Genomic DNA, 22,319 nt, shown 5'->3' on the forward strand with positions numbered 1-22,319 from the left:
CTTAATAACCATCTAAAGATTTTATCATGGTTGCATGAGTCCCATTATACATCTCTTTATTTTTCTGTTTGTTTTGCTCCATCGGATCACCTAATGTCTTAACAACTTTTTTAACATTTTTGCCTTGTTGGGAAGAGTTCTTTGACTCTTCCTTCTGCCCTTGGCCATCCTCTTGTTAACTACTTGTACCATTTTTATTAGCATCTGTACAACCCATGAGTGGAAGCCAAGACAGCAAATTCAGTAAAACTTCCCAGATTGTCATTTAATTTTGCCACGGTAAAATTATATGGAGTGCCCATGCAAATGGTGCTTTTTTGCCCATGGCACTTACCATGTCCTGGGAAAACAGGCATATTCAGTGAGTGAATATCCTGATTTTCACAATTCAGTCCCTCATGGCTTGTGCTCTAAGCACAACAGCCGCTTCATCTGGGCTGTTCTACGTGGCATTTATGTGGGGAAAGGAATGGCTCACCTTCTTGGGATAGACAGAACTTACAGTAGCTTTTATCTAGCTCACCAGGTTGGCTCTTCCCTCAGGAATGATCTCCAGGGTCTCTGGATCATGTTTTACCATCTGTAATTATCTCATAGTAAACTGTGGGTCCAGAATCCACCCTGAATTCATTTTAGTAAAGGTTTTTCAAGAAGCTGATATACCAATCCACAAAATGAAGGAACTCCTTCACACTATATGCCCTGGTTTCAGTAGTTCCCGGGGTGTGCCCTCTCCCTGTTGACTACCTTTTGGGTGACCAGAGGGCTCACAGGTAGTTCTGCCATTCTGCATAATGTTTCCTTTTGTGGGTGCCTTTCAGGATAGCGGCTAAAGCTCAGACAAACTCACACCTGAACTTGGTCCGAAGTTGAGGTCTAACCCAGCACTTTGAATTTAGCTACTAAACATAACAATGGCCACAGGACTGTATGCCCGGCATGCCTCTTCTTAGTTTGTATTTCCTTACATATCCAGTGAACCAGCTCTTCACAAGTCAAATCTACCACCATTTCTAAACTCCACTGGTAACTCTGATCTTTAGTAACTGAGTGCACCACAGCTGTAAGTTCATACTATGTCAAAAAAACTCTCCTCAAACATGTTTTCCATCTGCTCTCACACCACCACAACAATCATCAAGAAGACTTCTGTGACTTTTAGAAAAACCCCCACATGCCAAGCAGTGGACACCAGCTGAGTATCCTCCAATTCAATTTCCCCACTATCTACGCAGAGACAGCGTCAACTCCCACAGGTTGAGGGCTCAGTCCCCCAAGACCGCTCCCCCTGCCAGTGGTAATTTTCCACCTCTGGAACTTCTGATAAACTGGCTTCAAGTTAAGATTCCCAAGATTTCTCTTTGGGTTCGATTAATATGCTGGAGTGGCTCACAGAACTCAGGGAAACACTTAATGTTTACTCGTTTATTGGATATTGCAAAGGATATTGCAAAGGATACAGAGGAAGAGACTAGGGCAAGGCCTGGGGGAAGAGGTGTGGAGCTTCCATGCCCTCCCTGGAGTGCCACCCTCCACCCTCCGGGAACCTCCAGGTGTCCAGCTATCTGGAAGCTCCTTGAACCCCCTTCTCTTGGGTTTTTATGGAAGGGTTTCTTCTGCCAGAGTATGAGGCAGGACCTCTCAGGGAAGAGTCTTAAGACCCACAATTGCAAACGTGGGAGAAGATTAGAGTTCTGCCTGTGGTAGGTGAAAGGAAGGCTGGAGAGATTCTGTTTCCTGAGGCCCAACACAACCATTAACACAAAAGACCATAACAAGGGGGTTATGAACCAGGAACCGTGGATGAAAACCAATGTATATCATAACACCACACATATTATAAGTGACTAGGGGGCCATAGCCATTCTCATTTAGCTGTCAAGGTTGAGAAAAATGCAAATAAGAGTTTCTCAAATTCTAATCTGAGGGTTAAAACAGCTGTTATTTTCAAAAATTTTCCTCTAATCTTTTATCTTCTGGATCTACTAAGTATAGCTCAGCTTTTATCTCTCTTCCTGGTCCAGATGGGGCCCTGATGTTTGTAATTACACTGAAATGTGAGTGCAGATGGCTGAGAGGAAGGGATACGTAACTGCCATTAGCCACTATGGAAAACATTTTATTAAATGGATACTGGCTCAAGAGCATGAAAAAGAAAATGTCAAAGACAGCTGACAATTATGACAGACTAGGAATGAGTGCCTAGCACAGTTTTGATCACACAGAGGTATGTAATAAAAGTCCATTGAATTGAATTGATAGATTCTGCTCCTTATATGGGATGTGAATATTTTCCCCATTCTCTAATATGACCAGCTTAGAATCAAAGACTGAGAGTTGATTCAGGGTAACAAACCAATTCCTTCTTCTGTAGATGAGAAAACAGGTCCAAACTGTTTTGGGGACTTGTCCAAGGTCACATAGTTGTGAGTTGGAGCTCATGCAAGGCCTCTGGATTTACATTTCATCTTCATTTTATTTTATCTGATAAATGTTTATTTAGGAATTTTGGTCATATATTCATAATTTTGTTTTTTAAGATATTTATTCTTCCATTAGCACATCTTTTACAAAGTTTTGGTTACTACACTGCAGTCTTTAATAAGAAATGATATTTTCCCTATTTCTATTTGCCAGTTACATATAACTACCAGTTGGAATATCTGAGCAACATGAGAGAGGTGATAGTCCATAACAATTAAAAGACCATATGCTGACATGAGACCAGGCTGAATTCTACCTCTATCATTTACTTGGTGAATCTGTGAATGCAGATCTAAGTTCTCTGTGAGGTCACAGTAGCACCTCCCTCCTAGGATGATTGTAAACACTAAATAAGTTTATGCATTGCATGTGTTGAGAGAGTCATATAGTTAGCTGAGAAATGCGTCATTTATCTTAATGTTTGCTTTTTCCTAGCTATCTTCAGGTTGGAACAACCTTGCAGCCAAACCCCAGAATGGATCTAAAACAGGGAACTGGAAAGCATCAGGAAATATCTTCATCTCCCTACAGAGGTGTAAGAATGAGACTCCCATGAAAGGGCCCCTTGCAAGGAATACTAGAAAGTAAATGAGACAACTGGATGACAGGAAGAAGGAGAGAAGGGAGGATCACAGATAACCAAGTTGAGCCTAGGGGTTGAGAGGATAACTGGACGATTGATGGAATATGATTACATGAAAGGGAAGCTATTTGTAGTAGGTGATGAGTTCATTCTTCTAAACTCTTACGTTGTCTTTTAGGAATTTTCAGATTATTTCAAGTCAAAAGCCCTGATCTTCCTGAACAATTTTATAGTTGTTAGTTATTAATTTGATTTTAAAAACAGCTGTGACTGCCATATGCAAGACTCCAGCAAGTAATTCATAGGTAACATGGCCATAAAAACGAAGCCCACCCTCACCTCTGTATGTATGCACGTGTAAATGAAGACGATAGGACACTGTCTTGTCTGGTTTGAACTCCGGTACTTAGAAGAGAAGGAGGAATATTGGAACAAATAGCTGGTTCAGGAGAGGAAGATTAGATAAGGCTGAGAAACAGATAATTCAGTAGAGGTTAAAAGAATTAAGATGATCGGTTGGGTCCAGTGGCACACGCCTGTAACTGCAGCACTTTGGGAGGCCAAGGTGGGCAGATCACCTGGGATCAGGAGTCTGAGACCAGCCTGGCTAACATGGGGAAACTCTGTTTCTACTACAAATACAAAAACTTAGCCGGGCATGATGGTGCACATTTGTAATCCCAGTTACTTGGGAGGTCGAGGCAGGAGACTCGCTTGAACCCAGGAGGCGGAGGTTGCGGTGAGCAGAGATCACTCCACTGCACTGCACTCCAGCTTAGGCAACAGGAGCGAAACTCCTTCTAAAAAAAAAAATTAAGATTATCTATTAAGTGAAAATAGAATGGTAGAATGAAGATGGGAGAACAGGCTGACTGGTTTTAAGTCTATTTCCTACAGTTACCTAAATTTTGGAAACAAAAGCTAAGTGAGATATATTAGCTTCTTATTTGCTGCTCTAACAGTTGCCACAAGCTTAGTCACTTAAAGCAACATGAATTCATTCTCATACAGTTCTGGAACTCAGAAATAGAAAATGAATCCCTAGGGCTGCATTCCTCTTGGAGGCTCTCAGGGAAATTGATTTATTTGCCTTTTCTAACATCTAGAGGCCACCTGTAGTCCTTGACTCATGTGACAGACAGCAGTACAGAATTTTAAATCTTTCTTTTATTGTCAGACGGCCTTCAGACTTGACCCTTCTGCCTTCCTCTTACAAGGACTCTTGTAATTACATTGGGCCAGCTTAGACAATCCAGGATAAATTCCCACTTCAAGATCCTTAACTTTATCACTTCTGCAAAGTCCTTTCTGCCACCACAGAGGGTGACGTCGGGATGTAACTTTGGCCATCTGACTTGTTCCCCTTTCTCCTCTTGTTTCTGTTTCTATGCCTTGCTAACTGTTGTTCTGTCATCTAGATACCTTTTCATTTAACAGATACTGTTCTTCCCTTCTTTTTGGAGGATGGGGTGGTCAGGGAATGTTCCCAACACCCTCTACAGCGTCTCCAAGTTCTTAGGTCTTTTTTATTTCTTGGTGATGTGTTTCATAACTGATGATCTCCTGTCACCCGTGACTTGCGTTTGCAGTACATAAAAATACATTTGCATTTGTCTAGGATGGTTCATGTCTACAGTCTAGAGAGGGGTACTCAGCCCGAAGACACCCTGCTGTCTTGTGGCAACAGGCTGACCTTTTGCTTGGTTCCAGACTTTGTTGCTACACGAAGTCCTCATCTCTAACTTAGTGCCTCCTATTCCAGTAACCCCACAATTTAGGGGAGTTTCTATTCTTTAGTCCTCAATGTGCAAGAACCGCAGGGCAGACTGCATTGGTCATTGGAAGGAAAAGGAAAGAATATTCTAAAGATGCTGAGAAATTTCCAAGAATGTAATTCTGCAACATTTGCATGAACCTTGAAAACTTATATGAGATTTTTAGAAAACGTACTGGGGAAATGTGAACTTTTATATTAAACACTGGAAGGAATCTCTGAAGAGATGAGAGAAAGACAGAAAGAGGGTGCTTGCTTTGGGATCCAAACCAATACCCTTTCCTTCTCTGGCATGCAAGGTCCCAGTAAAATAATACATCCTCAGATGTCCACTCCTCTGGGAACACTTTTCCAGTTCTCTCTCAGAGAGAAGATATTGCTTCATTCTATAAACTGTCAGAGAACTTTTCTATGTTTCTTGCGGCTTATATCATTTTTACTCAATTTTCCACAGTCAACTTTGTCTGTGTATTTGATATTACCTAATTTAATTATTAGCATAATCTTTCAAGATAGAAATTGTCAACGTCATTATTTTACCAGTGAATAAGTTAAATGTCTGGACCAAGGTCAGAAAATACACCCGATCACCCCGAGTTTAACTTCAGGTTTGCTAATTCAAACCCAAGGGCTCTTTCTACCTTATCACAGCTGCACCTCAATAAAAGCATCTATGCATGTCTGCTTTGTAAAATGAAAGCAATCTGAGGTCAGGAATAATTGTCTATTAGTTTTGTAAAACAACCCCATAGCACCCAGTACCGTGCCTGACAAATGGTGTTTGCTCTATTAAAATCTGACAAGTAAATGAATACAGAAATGAATCAATAAACAGATTGTTCTTTACAATGGAAATCTTGGGAATAATAAACAGGTGTTAAATTTTGGGGGAAAAAGAAGTGGTTTGAGATTGAATTCAGTGCTTCAGAAACGGTCCTCTTATTCCTCATTGTTACGTTATTATTTTGCTCAGCAAACTCAGAAAGCTGGCAGAGAGAAATGTTGACCACGTATTGTTGTTTTCAGTGATTAATGTGTATATTTTATGTAAATGTATTGTGAGGACACATTAAAGTCCTGGGAACTGTAATCTTATTAAGTGATGTAATACATGTTAATGTTTATTAAGATCTCAATTAATTTTGCTTTTCTCCTCTTTCCCTTCTTCTCCAATACCTTTTACTACCGCTTTCATTCATTTTTTATGATATATAAAATGAGTTAAAAATAGAGTCATGTACAATAAGAAAGCTTCCGTCTATAAAGTCCCTCTGTGCAATTCCAAGCAGAAGGACATGGAGATGCTCAAAGGCTTTGAATGACGGTGGTGTTCAGAGGAGCTCTCGTGGGAATCCCTTCTGACCCTTCCACCTTTGGAACCCAGAATAAACCATAAATGTCTGTCTTCCTTGACTTGAGGACAATTTTCCCACTATTCATTATCTGGCTTCCAAAATGATTTGCCAAAAGTCCAGCAATCTTGCAAACAACATTTTGAATAAGATGAGGGAATCTAAGGCCAAAGGGAAATAAACTGTTTGTGTCCTGTTGGTCTCGTCCCTCCACTGTCTCCTTCCTTACCCCCAGCAACCTACTCTGAGGGACGAGCATGTCAGAGACAGGCCAGAAAAGCATGGGAAATATCTCAATTTCCATGGGAATCATTGAGTAGGGAGTGGCCAGTGCTTGGGAAAAACAATACTCTTTTAAAAACTCAAGTAAAATTACAGCACCGGGGGGTGATATTACAATGTAATTGAACTGAGCTAGGCAGCAGTGGTGATCTCCACACTTACTTTCTTTGTTCCTCCATAGGAGTTGCCAATGAAAAGGCCGGCAGTGTGTCTTCTCTTTGCTATCTGAATTGGTTGCATTATGCGGTGGAGGTCTTCTGAAAGGAGTTTACCTTGAATGTTAGTTAAATAGATCTCTGTTGAGCCTAGCCTAGCCTAGCCTATGCTATCCATTCACCCATTCAACTAACATATATCAGTCAACACATATATGCAAGATGCTATGATAGGGATAGGACAAAATAATAGTGATAATAATAGGTAACGATTACAGAGTAGTTATAAGACTATACACCAAGTGCCATGCTAAACCCCTTAATGCATGAACTGATTTAGCACCACAACATTATCTATGAGTTAGAAACTCTATTATTACCATTCTTACATAGAAAAATGAAGGCTTGGAATTTAAATAATTTGCCATTGTCACTCTGCTGGTAAATAAGAGTTGGAATATATCCCAAGCAGTGTGGACCTGTGCTCTCATCATCTATGCCATCCTAACAGTTAAAGCAGCTTTACGGGGCTCATTTTTAAGATGCTCTGGGGAGACCAAGGAAGTAAGATACGGTGCGCATCCTCAAGGAGCTTGCTATCTCACTGGGAGTGCATACACGTGGGACTGTTAGGTATACAGTTACAAAAAGCTAGAATCATTCTGTGAAAACATGCTATCCGTACCTCAGAAGAAGAAATGCATTCTGTTCTTTGCTCTGTGACTTATTGGCCATGAGAACTCGGAAACATCTTTTAATTTCTATAACTCTAAGTTTTTCCACTTTTAAAATGGGGAGTGCAAATTAAAGCTCTTTGAGATCCCTTAAAAATGCCTCTGTTATGTGATTTGATAGTAGAAAAGAGAGAGAAAGCAGTCCGGGAAGGAATACTTACAGAGGCTTCAAGAAAAGAGTGAGGCTTGTTCTGGTCCTGGAGTATTAAATTGGCAGAGGTGGAGGGAGGAAAAGATGGTGTGCTTGGGAGATACCGAGGAGGCCAACAGGACTAGGTGTGCACGTGGTTGTGGGGAATAATGGGAAATAAGGTTAGCAGTTAAGGATGTTAGAAGTCAGAAAGTGATGTTTGAAGTAGATCTGGTAGATCAGTGGTTCTTAAAGCATGGTCCTGAACCAGAGATGTGAATCCTCCAGCCTCCCCTCAGACCTCCTGAATGAAAAAATGTCAGAGCAAAGGCTGCATACCATAGGATCTTATGTATATGGAAAGAACAAAACTATAAGGATGGAGGACAGCTCAGTTGTTGCTAGGGATAGGAGAGGGTAAGGGCTTTATTACAAAGGGGCAGCATGGGAGAATTTCTGGGGTGACAGAACTGTTTTGTATCTTAACTGTAGCAATAATCTGTGTTAAAACTCATAAAATTGTACACCCAAAAATGGTGGGATAAAAGAAACTTTAGAGTGGAGCTCTGCTGTCTGTGTTTTAACCAGAGCTCCAAGTAATTTGGGTGCACACTGAAGTCTGAGAATTACTATGTTTAATATAGAGAATCATTAAAAGTGAGGAGGAAATTGTCTCTGAAAGGCTGGTCTGATAGGGAGTGCTGAAGGCACTGCAATAGGAAGAGGGAAATGGGCCGGTGGGATATTACAGTAATTCAGACCTGGAGAAACGTGGTAATTTAGGTTTGAGGAAGTAAGAACACATTTAAAAGGATTTTCTGGGCTGGGTACAGCAGTTCACCCCTATAATCCCAGCATTTTAGGAGGCCAAGGCTGGTGGATCATCTTCACTCAGGAGTTTGAGACTCTCCTGGGCAACGTGGCAAAATGCGGTCTCTACAAATAGGTACTAAAACAAAAGTTAGCAGAATCGGCTGAGCCGGGATGTGGAGGCTGCAGTGAGCCAAGATCATGCCACTGCACTCCAGCCTGGGTGACAGAGTGAGACCATCTCAAAAAATAAAAATAAAAGGATTTTCTGGGAAGACAGAAAAACACGCGAGAGATTAGCTCTTGGCAATAAAGAAGACAGTCTAAATAATGTAGATCGGAGAGTTTATAAATTGTGAGAATAAGGAGAATATTATAGTTACATAAAAATGGGGAGTTGGGAAGAAGTGTTGAGTAAAAAGGAATACATGGTGCCATTCATGAGGCATTGAACATCTCAGGGCCTTGATTTTTCTCATTTCTATATTAAATATATTGAATGTGATAATATTGAAATCTTAATTTATGAGAGCTAGAGGAGCTGTTAGAGGTTGTTTCACTAAACTTCCTTCCTTCCTTTCTCTTTTTCCTTTTCTTTTTCTCTCTCTTTTTTTTTTTTTTTGATAGAAAACAAGAGAGCTCAAATAACATATTCAAGATCACCCAGAAAAGTACTGACTGAGTTGATAATAGGATTTAGTCAAGGGCAAAGTTTTTGTTGTTGTACTGTTTTTTGTTTTCTTTCTCTATTTCCAATTGTTATGCTCTATGTTACATTCTATGATGACAGCTGTCATTTTTTTCTGTTAATAAGCTACACATTTCCCTTCACTGGCATGGGACTTTCTCTAAGTAATAATAATAAATCTTGCCACTTATCTAGTAGTATAGTAAACGTGCTGGGCACTAACATTAGTGTTTCATGTATAGTAACTCACTTAATCACAAAAGGCTTATGAAGTGGTTACCATTTTACAGATGAGAAAACTAAGGCAAGGTGAGGTTTTAAAACTTGCCAAAAGTCACACATGTAGTGACATGAATCTAGTTTGGCTCCAACATCCAAGCCCTTTACCACTATGTTATTGTCTCTTGCTTAAGAAAAAAAGAGCTTAGTTTTGGTGTTAACTGGATTTTCTAAGTAAGAGTTAATTTGTTCCACTTGACTTTCTCTCTAGGAACAGTCTTTTTAACATGTATCCTATTTGCTTTTCAATCTTCCAGTTATATAGCGTGAGACAGGATTTTTGCCATGGTTGGGAGCTGGACATTGTCTCTGCCAAGTGTGGGGAAGTTTTAATGCAATTCAACATGTTACTTGTGACTGTAGTAATGGAATGGGGATCTGGAAAGTATCTTATGATATCGCTTGGACAGATCCAGGTGGTCATATGACTTAGTTATTTAAAACAGCTGGTTGCTAGTCTTTTCTTGATAACTTTTCTTCTGTAATGGAAACTTCACCACATTTATTGCTCACGATTTCCATGGTTTCATCACCATTACAGTTAGTAAGTTCTCTTGAACACTTCCTGTTTAAATTTAAGCAATCTTGTATGTGTGTGTATGTGTGTTGGGATAGGGGCCTTTCACAATTATAGATGGCCGGGTTTTGAAAATTTATAAATGCATCATTATTTATCAGTTTCTTGTTCGAAGCTTCACAATCTCTTGAAGCTAGAGCCCTGTGTGTGAGTTTGGGTATCATCTTGGCTAAGGGTAGGAATCCTGTTGCTTAGGATCAAGTCTCATGAGGGGCACCACATAGTTGTCCCCCTCTGTGCTCCTGCCAACTCCCTGGTCTCCTGAAAAGGTGCACGTGGCCGGAGAAGATGAGGATTTGCCTAGTATCAAACCCTAAATCCCTGTCCTCTGACATTTTCTCAGGGATTCTCTCTCTTTTATTTTTCTGCTTTTTTAATTTTTATATTATTTTATTTCATTTCATTTTATTTTTTTGAGACAGAGTCTCTCCTTTGTTTTCCAGGCTGAAGTGCAGTGGTGTGATCTCGGCTCACTGCAACCTCCGCCTCCTGAGTTCAAGCTATTCTTGTACCTCAGCTTTCCGAGTTGCTGGGAGTACAGGCACATACTACCACGCCTGGCAAATTTTTTGTATTTTTAATAGAGACAGGGTTTCACCATCTTGGCCAGGCTGTTCTTGAACTTCTGACCTTAGGTGATCCACCTGCCTCGGCCTTCTAAAGTACTGGGATTACAGGCGTGAGCCACGGTGACCAGGCCTTCTGCTTCTTTCTTTACCACTCATCAAATACAGAAATCTTTCAGTCCTTCTCTCTGGGAACAAGCTGCCATATCAGTGATTTAGGGTTTTAGAAGACAGATGCCAAAATGCGATACTACTGTCAATTATCATCTGCCTTTGACCTCACAACACAACTCCCTCAGAGGCAAGAAAGCACAAAATACCGGCTACAGTCATTTAAAAGGAAAAATTCCATGTGGAGGAATACACAAATTAACATCTGAAATATTAATATGTATTTAAGCTATTATTATCTTTAAGAGTTGCTACAGATCACTTGTTTTCTGCCTGTTTGCCGTGGAGATGGGTGACTGTGTGATCATGGGTGGAGTCCTTGCACCTAGATTCAGGAGTTGTATGATTAAATAAAAGTCTGGTGATCTCATGTGGTCCTCCACACTTGGATATATTAGAGATCCGGGGAGACAAAGTCTGTTTCCCCCACCCCAGGTTACCGAGGAAGAGGATGCCCGACAAGTAGGGCCAGGTTTATGAAAGCAAGACCACCCTACACATAATGAAATCCAATTGTTCTATACTTTTTGGACAAATACTTATTAACAAGCTCAGGTAAAATGTTCATATGACTTATTCTATAATCCCAATAAAGTCCTAGTTCTTTCTACCTTGACTACACCTTGGATGAAAGGTTTGCTCAGATACAACAATATTCTAAGCTGGAATTCTAATACCCTTTAGTCGGTATCAGACAAAATAAATCTCAGCATCAGTGGCTAGATAGAGGACTATGTGGAAATCAAGCCACAGGTTCCATCTCTAAGGGTTAAGAATGAATTACATTTTCAAAATCTTTCTGTGGAATTGGTGGGGATTTCCACAATAGCATCACCAGTCCAAGTGACTTGAATATTATGATTGTGACTGGAGAGAGCCCATTATCTAATAAACAAGGCTACATGTAAGCACTCCCTTCTAGCATGTGTTCTGCTAGTTGGCAAAGCATCTGATTCAATCTCGATAGACACAACTGAGGCAGCTACAGCAGCCTCCTTTGGAGCATGGTCTTTCTAAAAAGCTTGTTGACCACCGTTGAGATGCAAATGCAAGTAGCCGAATTAACTATAACAAAAGTTTTCATCTCATTGTTTTTCATTCCTTGTTTTGTATCTGTCTTACCCAATTTAAACATAAACTCAATGAGAGGACCTTGTCTTTTTTCATTTCATTGAGAATCTCGAAACATAGTGTACAGCATGTGGTAGGCATTCAGTAAGCATATTTTAATTTGTTTAATAAACAAAAGGAGAAGCTGCACGGGCTTTTCCTTTTTTCTTTTTTTTTTTGAGACGGAGTTTCGCTCTTGTTGCTCAGGCTGGAGTGCAATGGCGCAATCTCAGCTCACCACAACCTCCACCTCCCAGGTTCCAGTGATTCTCCTGCCTCAGCCTCCCAAGTCGCTGGGATTACAGGCATGCACCACTGTGCCTGACTAGTTTTGTATTTTTACTAGAGACCAGGTTTCTCCATGTTGGTCAGGCTGGTCTCAAACTCCCAATCTCAGGTGATCTGCCCACCTCAGCCTCCCAAAGTAGGATTAGAGGCATGAGCCAGCCTGTGCAGGCTTCTCTCTGTCCACCATGGTCCTATGAAACAAAGTCAGCTTATTTAAACAAGAACCCTAGGAGACTTCCTGGTCTGCTACCACAGGCTACCTGTGATGGTCCCTTACTGACAATGAGTTAACGTGGGGCAGTTGAGGTAACAGCTTGAACCAAAAAATGAAAATAGTTGTTATTAAGACAATCTGTTGAAGGGAAACAGAACATACCAAGAGTTGGAACGGTATAATAAACGTGCTTTCTGTGAATATATTTGACACAAATGACATTGTCAGTTTCATCTTCGCAGTCATCTTATAGTTTGAAGGGGCTTATTACATAATTAATCACTAATATGAGCAAAAGCCTAAAACACTACTAGGGAATGATTCACTTGTGTTTAGAAAAAGAGCTGTCATTTCTGAAGTCATAACACTTTAATATTACCACTACTATGTATTCTTTAGCATGTTCTTCACCTTTTTATCATTTGGAGCACCTGAGGAGTATTTCATATCAATTAACCATAGAGTCATTTTATCATCTATCATGTATTAATTATATAAATCAAATCAATATATGTTTTAACATGGTATCACACTGCATGGCTAAACTTCTCTTTCATATGCTGTTAAAGCACAAGCAATGAGTGATTTTTCTGCAGTTCGAACTGAAGTAGGTTAATTCAGAAAAAGGGTAGACGCCAAAGCGATAGATTCTTTCTACCGCAATCACCCAGCACTGCCTTTCCGTGCAGCTGAGAGTCAATCTTGATTTTAGGGGCCATGCCAAAGATTCTGGCAAGTTGAGGATTTCAGCCCCAGAACTGAGCTGACTTTCCACTGGCATATCCTTACACTCTGCTAAGGGTTTCTAGGATCATCCATTACCCTGTCTCCATGAGCCACCTACGAGGAGCAAACTCCACTGATCTAAAGTCTTAAATGAGCAGCCAGGGAGAAGGCTTTTCCAGCTTTCAACCAAATGCATCCCTCCTGACTGGCCCGCGCAGGGGCCCTCTGGGCCCCCTTCCCTCTGTCAGTCTCTGCTCGATTCTGCCTCTGAGATTAGTTCTCAGCTGCACAGAACTCAGAGGAGCTCCTGTCTCTTCTGCTCTCTAATCCGGCAAACGCCTTACTCTCGGCTGTGGACATTGACAGCTAACGAGGGTTTTAGAAGCCTGCGTCGATCTTTCCTGGATATCTGCTCCAGACATGTTCTTTTTAGTCCGTGGAAAGAAGCTTCGTAGCGTTTCTTCAGAAGGAAGCATCCTGGAACCGATCTGCTCTCAGCTTACATCGTTGCTAATGCTCATGCCTTTCCATGCCCAGCAGGGGGCATCTGCGACACGGATTTAAATTGCATTGAATTTAAATTGGATTATCCCATGTGAGGACACCGCTTTTGGAAATGTGTTGTAAAAATCCTGCGTTATACCTCTAAGCTTTCCTCCATCTCTTCTTCCTTGTCGTTGTTCCTGACATATGTCTGGCATCTACAGAGAAACCTGTTTGTGATTGCCAAGTCTTTCAACCACAGGAATAGCCTCTGCCTCCCAGAAACTTCTGTTTCTTTTAAATCCTAAAAAATCATGGTCTCATAATTGACTCTTTTCAGATTGCTACTGATTGCAGTTATCCTCCCGGCCTCTTCTCATCAGCATAGTTCTCTACAAAATGAGGAACTAAATGCCCCACTTGACCATTCTCAATCTCTTTCAAGGACAGAAATTGAATGCATTTACTTTATAGTGCGTATAGTCATTTAATGGTGTTACCTCTGTCCAGCTAACAAATTAGAGACATCTTAGTCCTCAATGACTCATTTTAAGCTGCACTCCAATGTTTCACCTATTCCACCCCAAAATGCAGTTTTATTATAACCCAGCGATTCAGTTCTTTTATTCATTAATCAATTTACACAGCAAATCTTTATTGAATGCTATTAAATGCCAGGCCCTACGCTAAGTGCTAAAGCTGTAATTGTGAACGAGACACATATTCACCCTGCTCTTGGGGACCTGACACTTCAGTGGGAGAGACAGACAATATTCACATGTGCACATGGAGATATAAATGCAAATTGAAAAATGCCATGAATAATGAATCCAAAATTCAGAGGGCTCTGAGGATATCTCAGGAGCAGCTTTTAGGTATGTAATGTTTCCATTTGCACATTGGGAGGTTAGGGCTCCTTGGGGTTAGAGTATACTTATTTTATTATTATACTCCATCTACTCTCATCAATGATTGAAAAAATATCTACTATACAGTTTACACGTATGTTTTATATTCAATTGTTCCAAGTGTCTCTGAAGCAAGCAACATCTCTGTAACTCTTGAAACACCTAATATAATATTTTTATATAGTTGGTTCTCCATATATTCTGGTAGAATATGATTATATTTCTCAAAATTTAACTATGTTTCTGTTTTTAGTGATTGCTTGTGCTGGTTTTCCACGCTTATGCATCTTAAGGTAATAACCCAATAAATGCATGCACTAGCAGGAAGGACTGAGGTGGGCCGTGGCCTTCTGAGTTTCGACTTCCCAGCCAGCCAGCATACCTACAGAGGGGGCAGTTTTAAAATTGCACAGCCCCAGGATTATTCAAACCGTTTTCAGTTTGAAATCACTACTATGAGTCATCTAGACGAAGAATTATCTTCCTCTGCGCCTTTAATTAAACTTTTACTCAAGCGTTTTCAATGGGTTTTATGTCAAAACAAGTTTTTCTTTGTTAAACAAAAGAATAACAAGAGGAAGAGGAGAGATGAGAGGAGGTAAAAATAGTTTCTTGTTAACAAGCCCTAATGTAATGTGGCCAGGAAAAAAAATGCCCAGCGTGCAGTCAAACAGAGCCCGAGACCAAGCATGAAACTGTAAACAAATTAGAAAATATCTTCTCTGGATAGCGTTGTTTTTGATGTTAAATTAATGTCAGATACATTCAAGTTTATAAAGGGAAAACAGTTTGTTAGGCATGAGCTATTGTTTTGTTTGAATTTTTCATTTGATTTGTTTTATTTTCATATTTATGTCTGCGAGGCTTTGGTACAGAGGAAAGGGAAAGGGGGATGAAATGATATTCCAGGAATTCTTGAGGAGAAAAACAAATCTGCTGACATTATTTAGTCTTGTGAAAACAGTACAATGTTTAAAGTGGTTTGAACTTCAGCATTTGTCAACTCCTTGGCCTTTGAACTGTTACTGTTGTACGAGCAGAAAAGCAATACTATTTGTTCCCTGAACGGTCCTGAACTCCTAATTAAATTTAATGGACTTCACAACTTACATACTCTTAACTTTGTAATGCTCTATCCTTGAGCCCATATCAAGCCAGAAGTTGAAGCCATAGAAAGAAGCGTTTTCCAAAGCACTGAGTATCTTTTCTCCCTTACATCCCCAGGGCAAGTAAGAGAAAAAGAGTCACCTGATGTTCTCGCATGTTCTACTCTGAGGAAACGGAGTATGATTTTCTCTTGGCAATGTTGTAAATGATAGTTGATTTCTAGATCATTCCACAAAAAAGTCTAAGCCGTGACATAGACAAAATAGTAGTAGGGTTCTGGTTCATCCTGGTCTTAAAAGAATTTTGTGGTATGTCTTGAGCATTTAACTACCATTTATAATTGGTGTTTTCACAGAAAATATATCTGGAAATGGTAAAATAAAATGTGAGATACACTGAGTTCATAGGATAGGATGCCACCTCTTTACATAGAGTCTTTGAGAGGCACCTTTCAATAATTATATCTCTTGCTTGTTTTCATACCAACTTTGCTGCAGGGTGGGTACTGTACAGCGGTCCCTCCAACATCCATCCCTCTGTCTGGAAGGGAGGCAGAGTAAGCTCATCTAATTGGCTTTTTGCTCTCTCACATTTCACCCTCTTGCAGTACAGACTACTTTCCCATTGCTTAAAATAACACGTACCCCTTCTCTCTGGAAAGCTCACTCTTTTCTAGCCCAACTGACTGACTGCTGCTCATTCTCTAGTTTCACCTTTGCCTCCTCTGAGACGTTCCGCCCTGATTTGTCCTTGTGGACATCAGGGCTCCTCCACTGGAGCTCGGCTGCTTTCTGGACAGTCTGTCTCTAAGTACCCGTTTGTAATTGTTTCCACGTCTAAGACCTCTGCAGTCTAAAAACACCTTGAAAGCAAGGAGCAAACCTAGTGGTGTTTGTATATTTACCATGTACTGCCTGACACAGTAAACATAATCAATGAGTAAATCAGTAAGGAATAAATGAATTAAGTCACTAATAATTCTTTTACAAACATTCAACTTCTTTGTTAATTATCCCTTAATCTCCAACTATTTTTCTTGCACCAGGCAATCAAACACAAATATTTTTCTGCCTTTTACAAAAGCAAAAGGCTCAAATGGAGCTAACGATAGAAAAAAAAAAAAAGGAACTATAGTTGAGAGGGGGGATAAGTTCAAAACCAAAGGAACCAATCAAACAGGAATCTAAACACAAGAGACTTTCATTACATAATTGTTATCTAAATATTGGTGAGTGGACTCTCCGGTCAAGGGTGAAACTGAAAACAGTAGCAGCATGCATTCCACTGGTGTACAGGAAGAAAGGGACCTATGGATCCAGAAGGAGATGGATTGTGGATGAAGTTTTTCATGGACTGGGTGGGTACTGCGTCCTATGCACCTTGCATCGCTGACTGTAATACTGCACATTAGCCAGCAGAGGGTAGCCACAAATATTGCATGCATTTCTCCTCCCCACTTAATGTTTTCTTCATTTTTCAGATAAATATAAAATTGGCAATTCTTGTCCCCAGAGGGAGAATATAGAAGGTGGTGGGTGTAGTAATTCCATAGTAACTTGCGGGGGATTTTTTGTATGTTTCAATGTGATGCTTGAAGCTAGGGAACATGGGTGGTGGGTTGGAAAAATGTGTAGTCAGAACTAACTTTGAAGAAGCCGTGTTCTATGCCAAATGCTGTGCTAAGTGACTCATATGCATTAGTATATTTAATCATCTCAAAAAGTCTTAGGATATACCATTTTATCAGTCCCAATTTCTGGGCAAAAGAACTAAATATCAGATAATTTAAGTAATTTGCAGCCCCTGGAATTAAAGCAATATTATTCTAATTCACAATATTATATAAGCTCCCTCAGCAGAACAGTCCCAGTTTCTACCCTAGGGCTGTGCTGAGCTTGATCTGAGGTAGTGTGGGACCTGAGATGGCTTTAGTCAGTGAGAGGGTTTTAGGGAAAGAATGAAAGCAGAATGAAATGAAAAGAAATCACAAGGGTGAATCACAAGGTCAGGAGTTCGAGAACAGTCTGTCCAGCATGATGAAACCATGCATCTACTAAAACTACAAAAAATTAGCCAGGCATGGTGGCATGCACCTGAAATCTCAGCTACTTGGGAGGCTGAGGCGGGAGAATTGCTTGAACCCAGAAAGCGGAGGTTTCAGTGAGCCAAGATCATGCCACTGGCATTCCAGTCTGAGCGACAGAGCAAGACTCCATCCCCCCCCCTCAAAAAAACCCAAAAGGAAAAAGAAGGTATTTAAGACTAAATTACAAGAAAGTAATTGGAGTAAGCTTTTTTTTTTTTGAGACGGAGTTTCATTCTTGTTACCCAGGCTGGAGTGCAATGGCACGATCTCGGCTCACTGCAACCTCTGCCTCCTGGGTTCAGGCAATTCTCCTGCCTCAGCCTCCTGGGTAGCTGGGATTACAGGCACGCGCCACCGTGCCCAGCTAATTTTTTTATTTTTTGTATTTTTAGTAGAGACGGGGTTTCGCCATGTTGACCAGGATGGTCTCGATCTCTTGACCTCATGAATCTAACCACCTCGGCCTCCCAAAGTGCTGGGATTACAGGCTTGAGCCACCGCGCCCGGCCCCGCTTTTTACAAAAAAGTATTGGAGTAAGCTTGGCAAATTGATGGGGGCAAGGTCGGGAAAATAAGATACCAGTTACCTTTTAGGCCCATAAGTTACCAAAGAAGCAGAAATGAATAAATTATGAAGAGTTAAACTGGGAAGGACAAAAGCTAAAGGCATCACATGGACGCATAGTTCTAATTTAGCGCGCCTCACACGCACTCACTGTAGAGATGGCTATTCCTAAAACAGTTTTCAAAACCGTATTTACTAGCCGAAAGGAAAATGCGTTATGATAATGAGGTGTTTGTGGGGTTTTTATAAGTTACCACGATGGGTTTCCTTACATTTTTCCTCCTAATATCCGTAACTGCGAATCTCAGGCATTTTATTTACTTAAATTGCCTCGTCACCGTTTTCCTGTGAACAAATGGGGAAAGTATGTGTACAACAGTAAAATCCTACTTGGCGGCCATGTGAACTTCACCACATCTCTTTAAGAATTTGTTTATGATTAGCATTGACTGGGAGGTAAATGTTAGCCCATTTGTAAGGAACAAAATCAAGATAGCTTTAGTTCACTTTGGCAAATATTTTTAAATGTTTACTATGTTGCCAAGCATTGTGCTAGGCATAGGGGTTAAAAGGTATTTAAAAGGCTGGGCAATGTGGCTCATGCCTGTAATCCCAGCACTTTGGGAGGCCGAGGCGTGTGAATCACGAGGTCAGGAGTTCAAGACCAGTCTGTCCAGCCTGGTGAAACCCCATCTCTACTAAAAATACAAAAAATTAGCCAGGCGTGGTGGCATGCACCTGTAATCTCAGCTACTTGGGAGGCTGAGGCAGGAGAATTGCTTGAACCCAGAAAGCAGAGGTTGCAGTGAGCCAAGATTGTGCCACTGTGTTCCAGTCTGAGCGACAGAGCAAGACTCCGTCTCATAAAAGAAAAAAGGAAAAAAATGTATTTAAGATTAAATTCCCATTATCAAAAAGTTCTCATATTCAAGTGGAAAAACAGAAACTTAAGTCAATGACCATAATGGAATATGATGAACCCTTTCTTAAAAGCATGAGTAATGTGTTAAAGTCACTAGAAAAGTATAGCTTTTTGGGTCTCCCAATATTCAACAACTTGTCCTATGGATTAATATTTCAGATTTGCCTGGTGCTTTTCTAGTAATGGGTAGATTAGAAGTTTAGTTTTAAAACTGAGCATGAAAGTAGTTGCATCCTGTGATGGAGGAGTACCCAGAATTCTGATCATATCTACTCACTAAAATACTGAAGCTACAAAGTAATACCTTCTGCTGTGGTTCCCTGTTTGGCAACTAGTACTCATTTATCAAGGCTCACTGCGCATAAGAAACTCCAACAGCCGGCCGGGCGCCGTGGCTCACGCCTGTAATCCCAGCACTTTGGGAGGCCGAGGCGGGTGGATCATGAAGTCAATAGATCGAGACCATCCTGGTCAACATGGTGAAACCCCGTCTCTACTAAAAATACAAAAAATTAGCTGGGCATGGTGGCGCGTGCCTGTAATCCCAGCTACTCAGGAGGCTGATGCAGGAGAATTGCTTGAACCCAGGAGGCGGAGGTTGCGGTGAGCCGAGATCGCGCCATTGCACTCCAGCCTGGGTAACGAGTGAAACTCCGTCTCAACAAAAAAAAGAAAAGAAAAAAGAAACTCCAACAGCCATGGGGAACAATGGATAAGAGGTTGGAAACAAAAATTTTATAGAGAAATAAATAGTTGAGTAGTATGATATGAATTTATAGCTGGAAATGGCTCAAAAAAAACATCTAAAATGATGGTTAACATCATCATTTTACAGACAAGGGAACCGAGGTCTGGCAGTAAAAAGTAATCATTTTTCCCAAATGCCATATATCTAATAATAGTGAGGACCAGAGCCCTCAGAAGACTGGTAGATAATGCGTGCTTAGTTCCACCTGGGAACTCGAGCATCAGACAGCTTGGGCTCACATCTGTCCCCACCAAATACTGACTGGGTTATCTTAAATTATTTAAACTCCTGTCATTCAGTGACCTCATCTGCAAAATGGAAATAAGACTATAGTATCTGCAGATACAAAATGAGTGAACACATATAAAACAATAATGAGGATTAAAATATAGTGCAAATTAACCACGGACATACTAAGAGTTTGGGAAATGCTAATTATTAGAACTTAGGTGGCCTAATTTCTGCATTAGTATTCTTTCTGCCACAAGAGACATAAAAGTGAAATGGGATTTTGTTCCTTTGTGTTTCTCTGACACAGGAAGAAATCTCTCTTTGAAATCTGTATGCTCCTGGGATGTCCTCATTCCCCCTTGTGTCTCTTCTTTCAGGGCCAAGGAAATTAAGATCAAGTTGGGAATTCTCCTACAGAAGCCAGACTCAGCTGGTGACCTTGTCATTCCATACAATGAGAAGCCGGAGAAACCAGCCAAGACCCAGAAGTGAGTCATGAATATGGATTCCACTCATTTCCTCCAGAAGATGGCTATTTTTCAACTGTTCAGCACCATGCCTCATCTGTAGAACTACCCCCTTCAAATACTCATTGAGGATCATAAGACCCTGAGAGAGTTGGTTTGCAAAGAAGCTTTTTTTAAAAAAAAAACACAAAAAAACGATCTCATGTTTGAATCATCTTATTGAATACTGGTAAAATATTTTAAAAATGAAAGATAAGGCTCTGCCTTATTTTTGGAGAGACAGACCATACTTATAAAATGACACCAGCCACTTCCTCAGTTACTTACCACACAGCCGTGTGGTAAAAACACCTGTTCATTTACTGTCTTAGTAACCACTCCTGATTCAGTTAATTATGAACCCTGGATGCTTACCTGCTGAGGACCTAGCTAAGGCTGCTTCCTCAGCAGGGCCATATGAGAACACTTCCCTCAGAAGGATACTAAGGTCGAGGCAGACAATGTAAGCCTAATCGTTCCTTCCCCAAGATAGTGGTCCTCGAGGTCCAACAGAGAGAGGAACAATATCTGTTACTTAAGAATGAACACTTGACTAGCTATTTCTATTTAATGTACACCAAGTATTATGCTTCCAATTAGTAAATTAATATTCTTGATTGGATTTCTACAGTCTTCCCTCATCCCCATTCCCCTCTCCCTACATATTCCTCCTGTCAATTCAGACATCCTAGGGAACTATACTTCTAAAGAATCATGATGTTATGACAGTGAATCCTGCTGTCATAGCGGGAACAGCGTGCATTGGCCCTGGCTTAACTCAGGAACACGACTCCCAGCGTTCCCATTGTTCATCATCATCCCTGCTAGCTACAGAGACTGTCACTACCTAGACAGATACACTCCATCTTCCCATAAAAACAGAGATATCCATGAAAATCAAGAAAGGAAAATGCGAAGAAGAAAACACCAAGGTATTCAGACTCCTTCACTCTGCTATCTTAGAGCTTTGAGGCGACCACAGAAGTGTGGTAAAAATACAGGAGTCACTTTAACCTCCATTTCTCTCTTTAAATGTAACATTTATATAAAGTGACCAGCCCATCCTTTGTCCAAATGACCTCAACTTAATATAGCTGGATTGATTGGGAGATAAAGAGATAAGTTATTCTTTTTCTTTTCAAAATCTTTTTCCATTAACCTAAGTGAATATTTCCATCCCCCCTTATTTTTTTATTACTTCAAAGTGATTCAGAACAGGAAGTGAGGCATAATTGAATTTTCTGCATTTGAAAAGGGGAAGCTAATTCAGTGTGGAGCAGCAGGCACCAAGGGGTAGTGGAGAGTAGGAACCACATTTCAGAGCAGGAACAGATCAAAACATCTAATTTGAAGTAAACAATTGTTATCGATCTGTTGGAATTAACCTTAAAAAATATTACATTTCCTGTTTTAAATCTCTGCTTTAACATTCACTTAGACCCTTAAAATGTTAGGCACACCGGGGATTCAGAGAGATGATGTTTGGAAGAAACCCTGGGGCTGACCATTGATTGGATTATTTGCTTTTCTTGTCTTCCATCTCCTTCCTTCCTCCAGAAGACTAAATTGTTTTGGAAAAATCCTTCATATCCCTAGAGAATAATTCTGTGTCTATTGCATTTTCAACAGTGACCACTAAACAAGTTTCCCACTCTCCTCTGAATCCATAAACCCCGTTCCACCTCCTCATATTTGGCAACCTTCTACGCCATTTATCTGACAGGAAATAATGTGTTCTGCATAAGCTCCATCCCTCTCTCTCTCTCTCTCTCTCTCTCTCTCTCTCTCTCTCTCTCTCTCTCTCTTCTCTCCACTTGAAAATGTCTCTGTATTTTTAACT

At 40.5% G+C, this 22,319-nt stretch overlaps 1 protein-coding gene across 1 annotated transcript in view; it reads left to right on the forward strand.

Moving 5' to 3' along the window:
• The window catches only part of RGS5 (regulator of G protein signaling 5), a 56,431-nt gene that overhangs the window by 14,226 nt on the left and 19,886 nt on the right, over positions 1-22,319 (forward strand). The window contains exon 2 of the mRNA XM_002760307.5: positions 20,351-20,461. Coding sequence (XP_002760353.2) covers positions 20,351-20,461 — 111 coding nt within the window. The remainder of the gene's footprint in view (positions 1-20,350; positions 20,462-22,319) is intronic.

This window comes from Callithrix jacchus, chromosome 18, assembly GCF_049354715.1.
Source record: "Callithrix jacchus isolate 240 chromosome 18, calJac240_pri, whole genome shotgun sequence".
In the NCBI taxonomy this organism is placed as follows: Eukaryota; Metazoa; Chordata; class Mammalia; order Primates; family Cebidae; genus Callithrix; species Callithrix jacchus.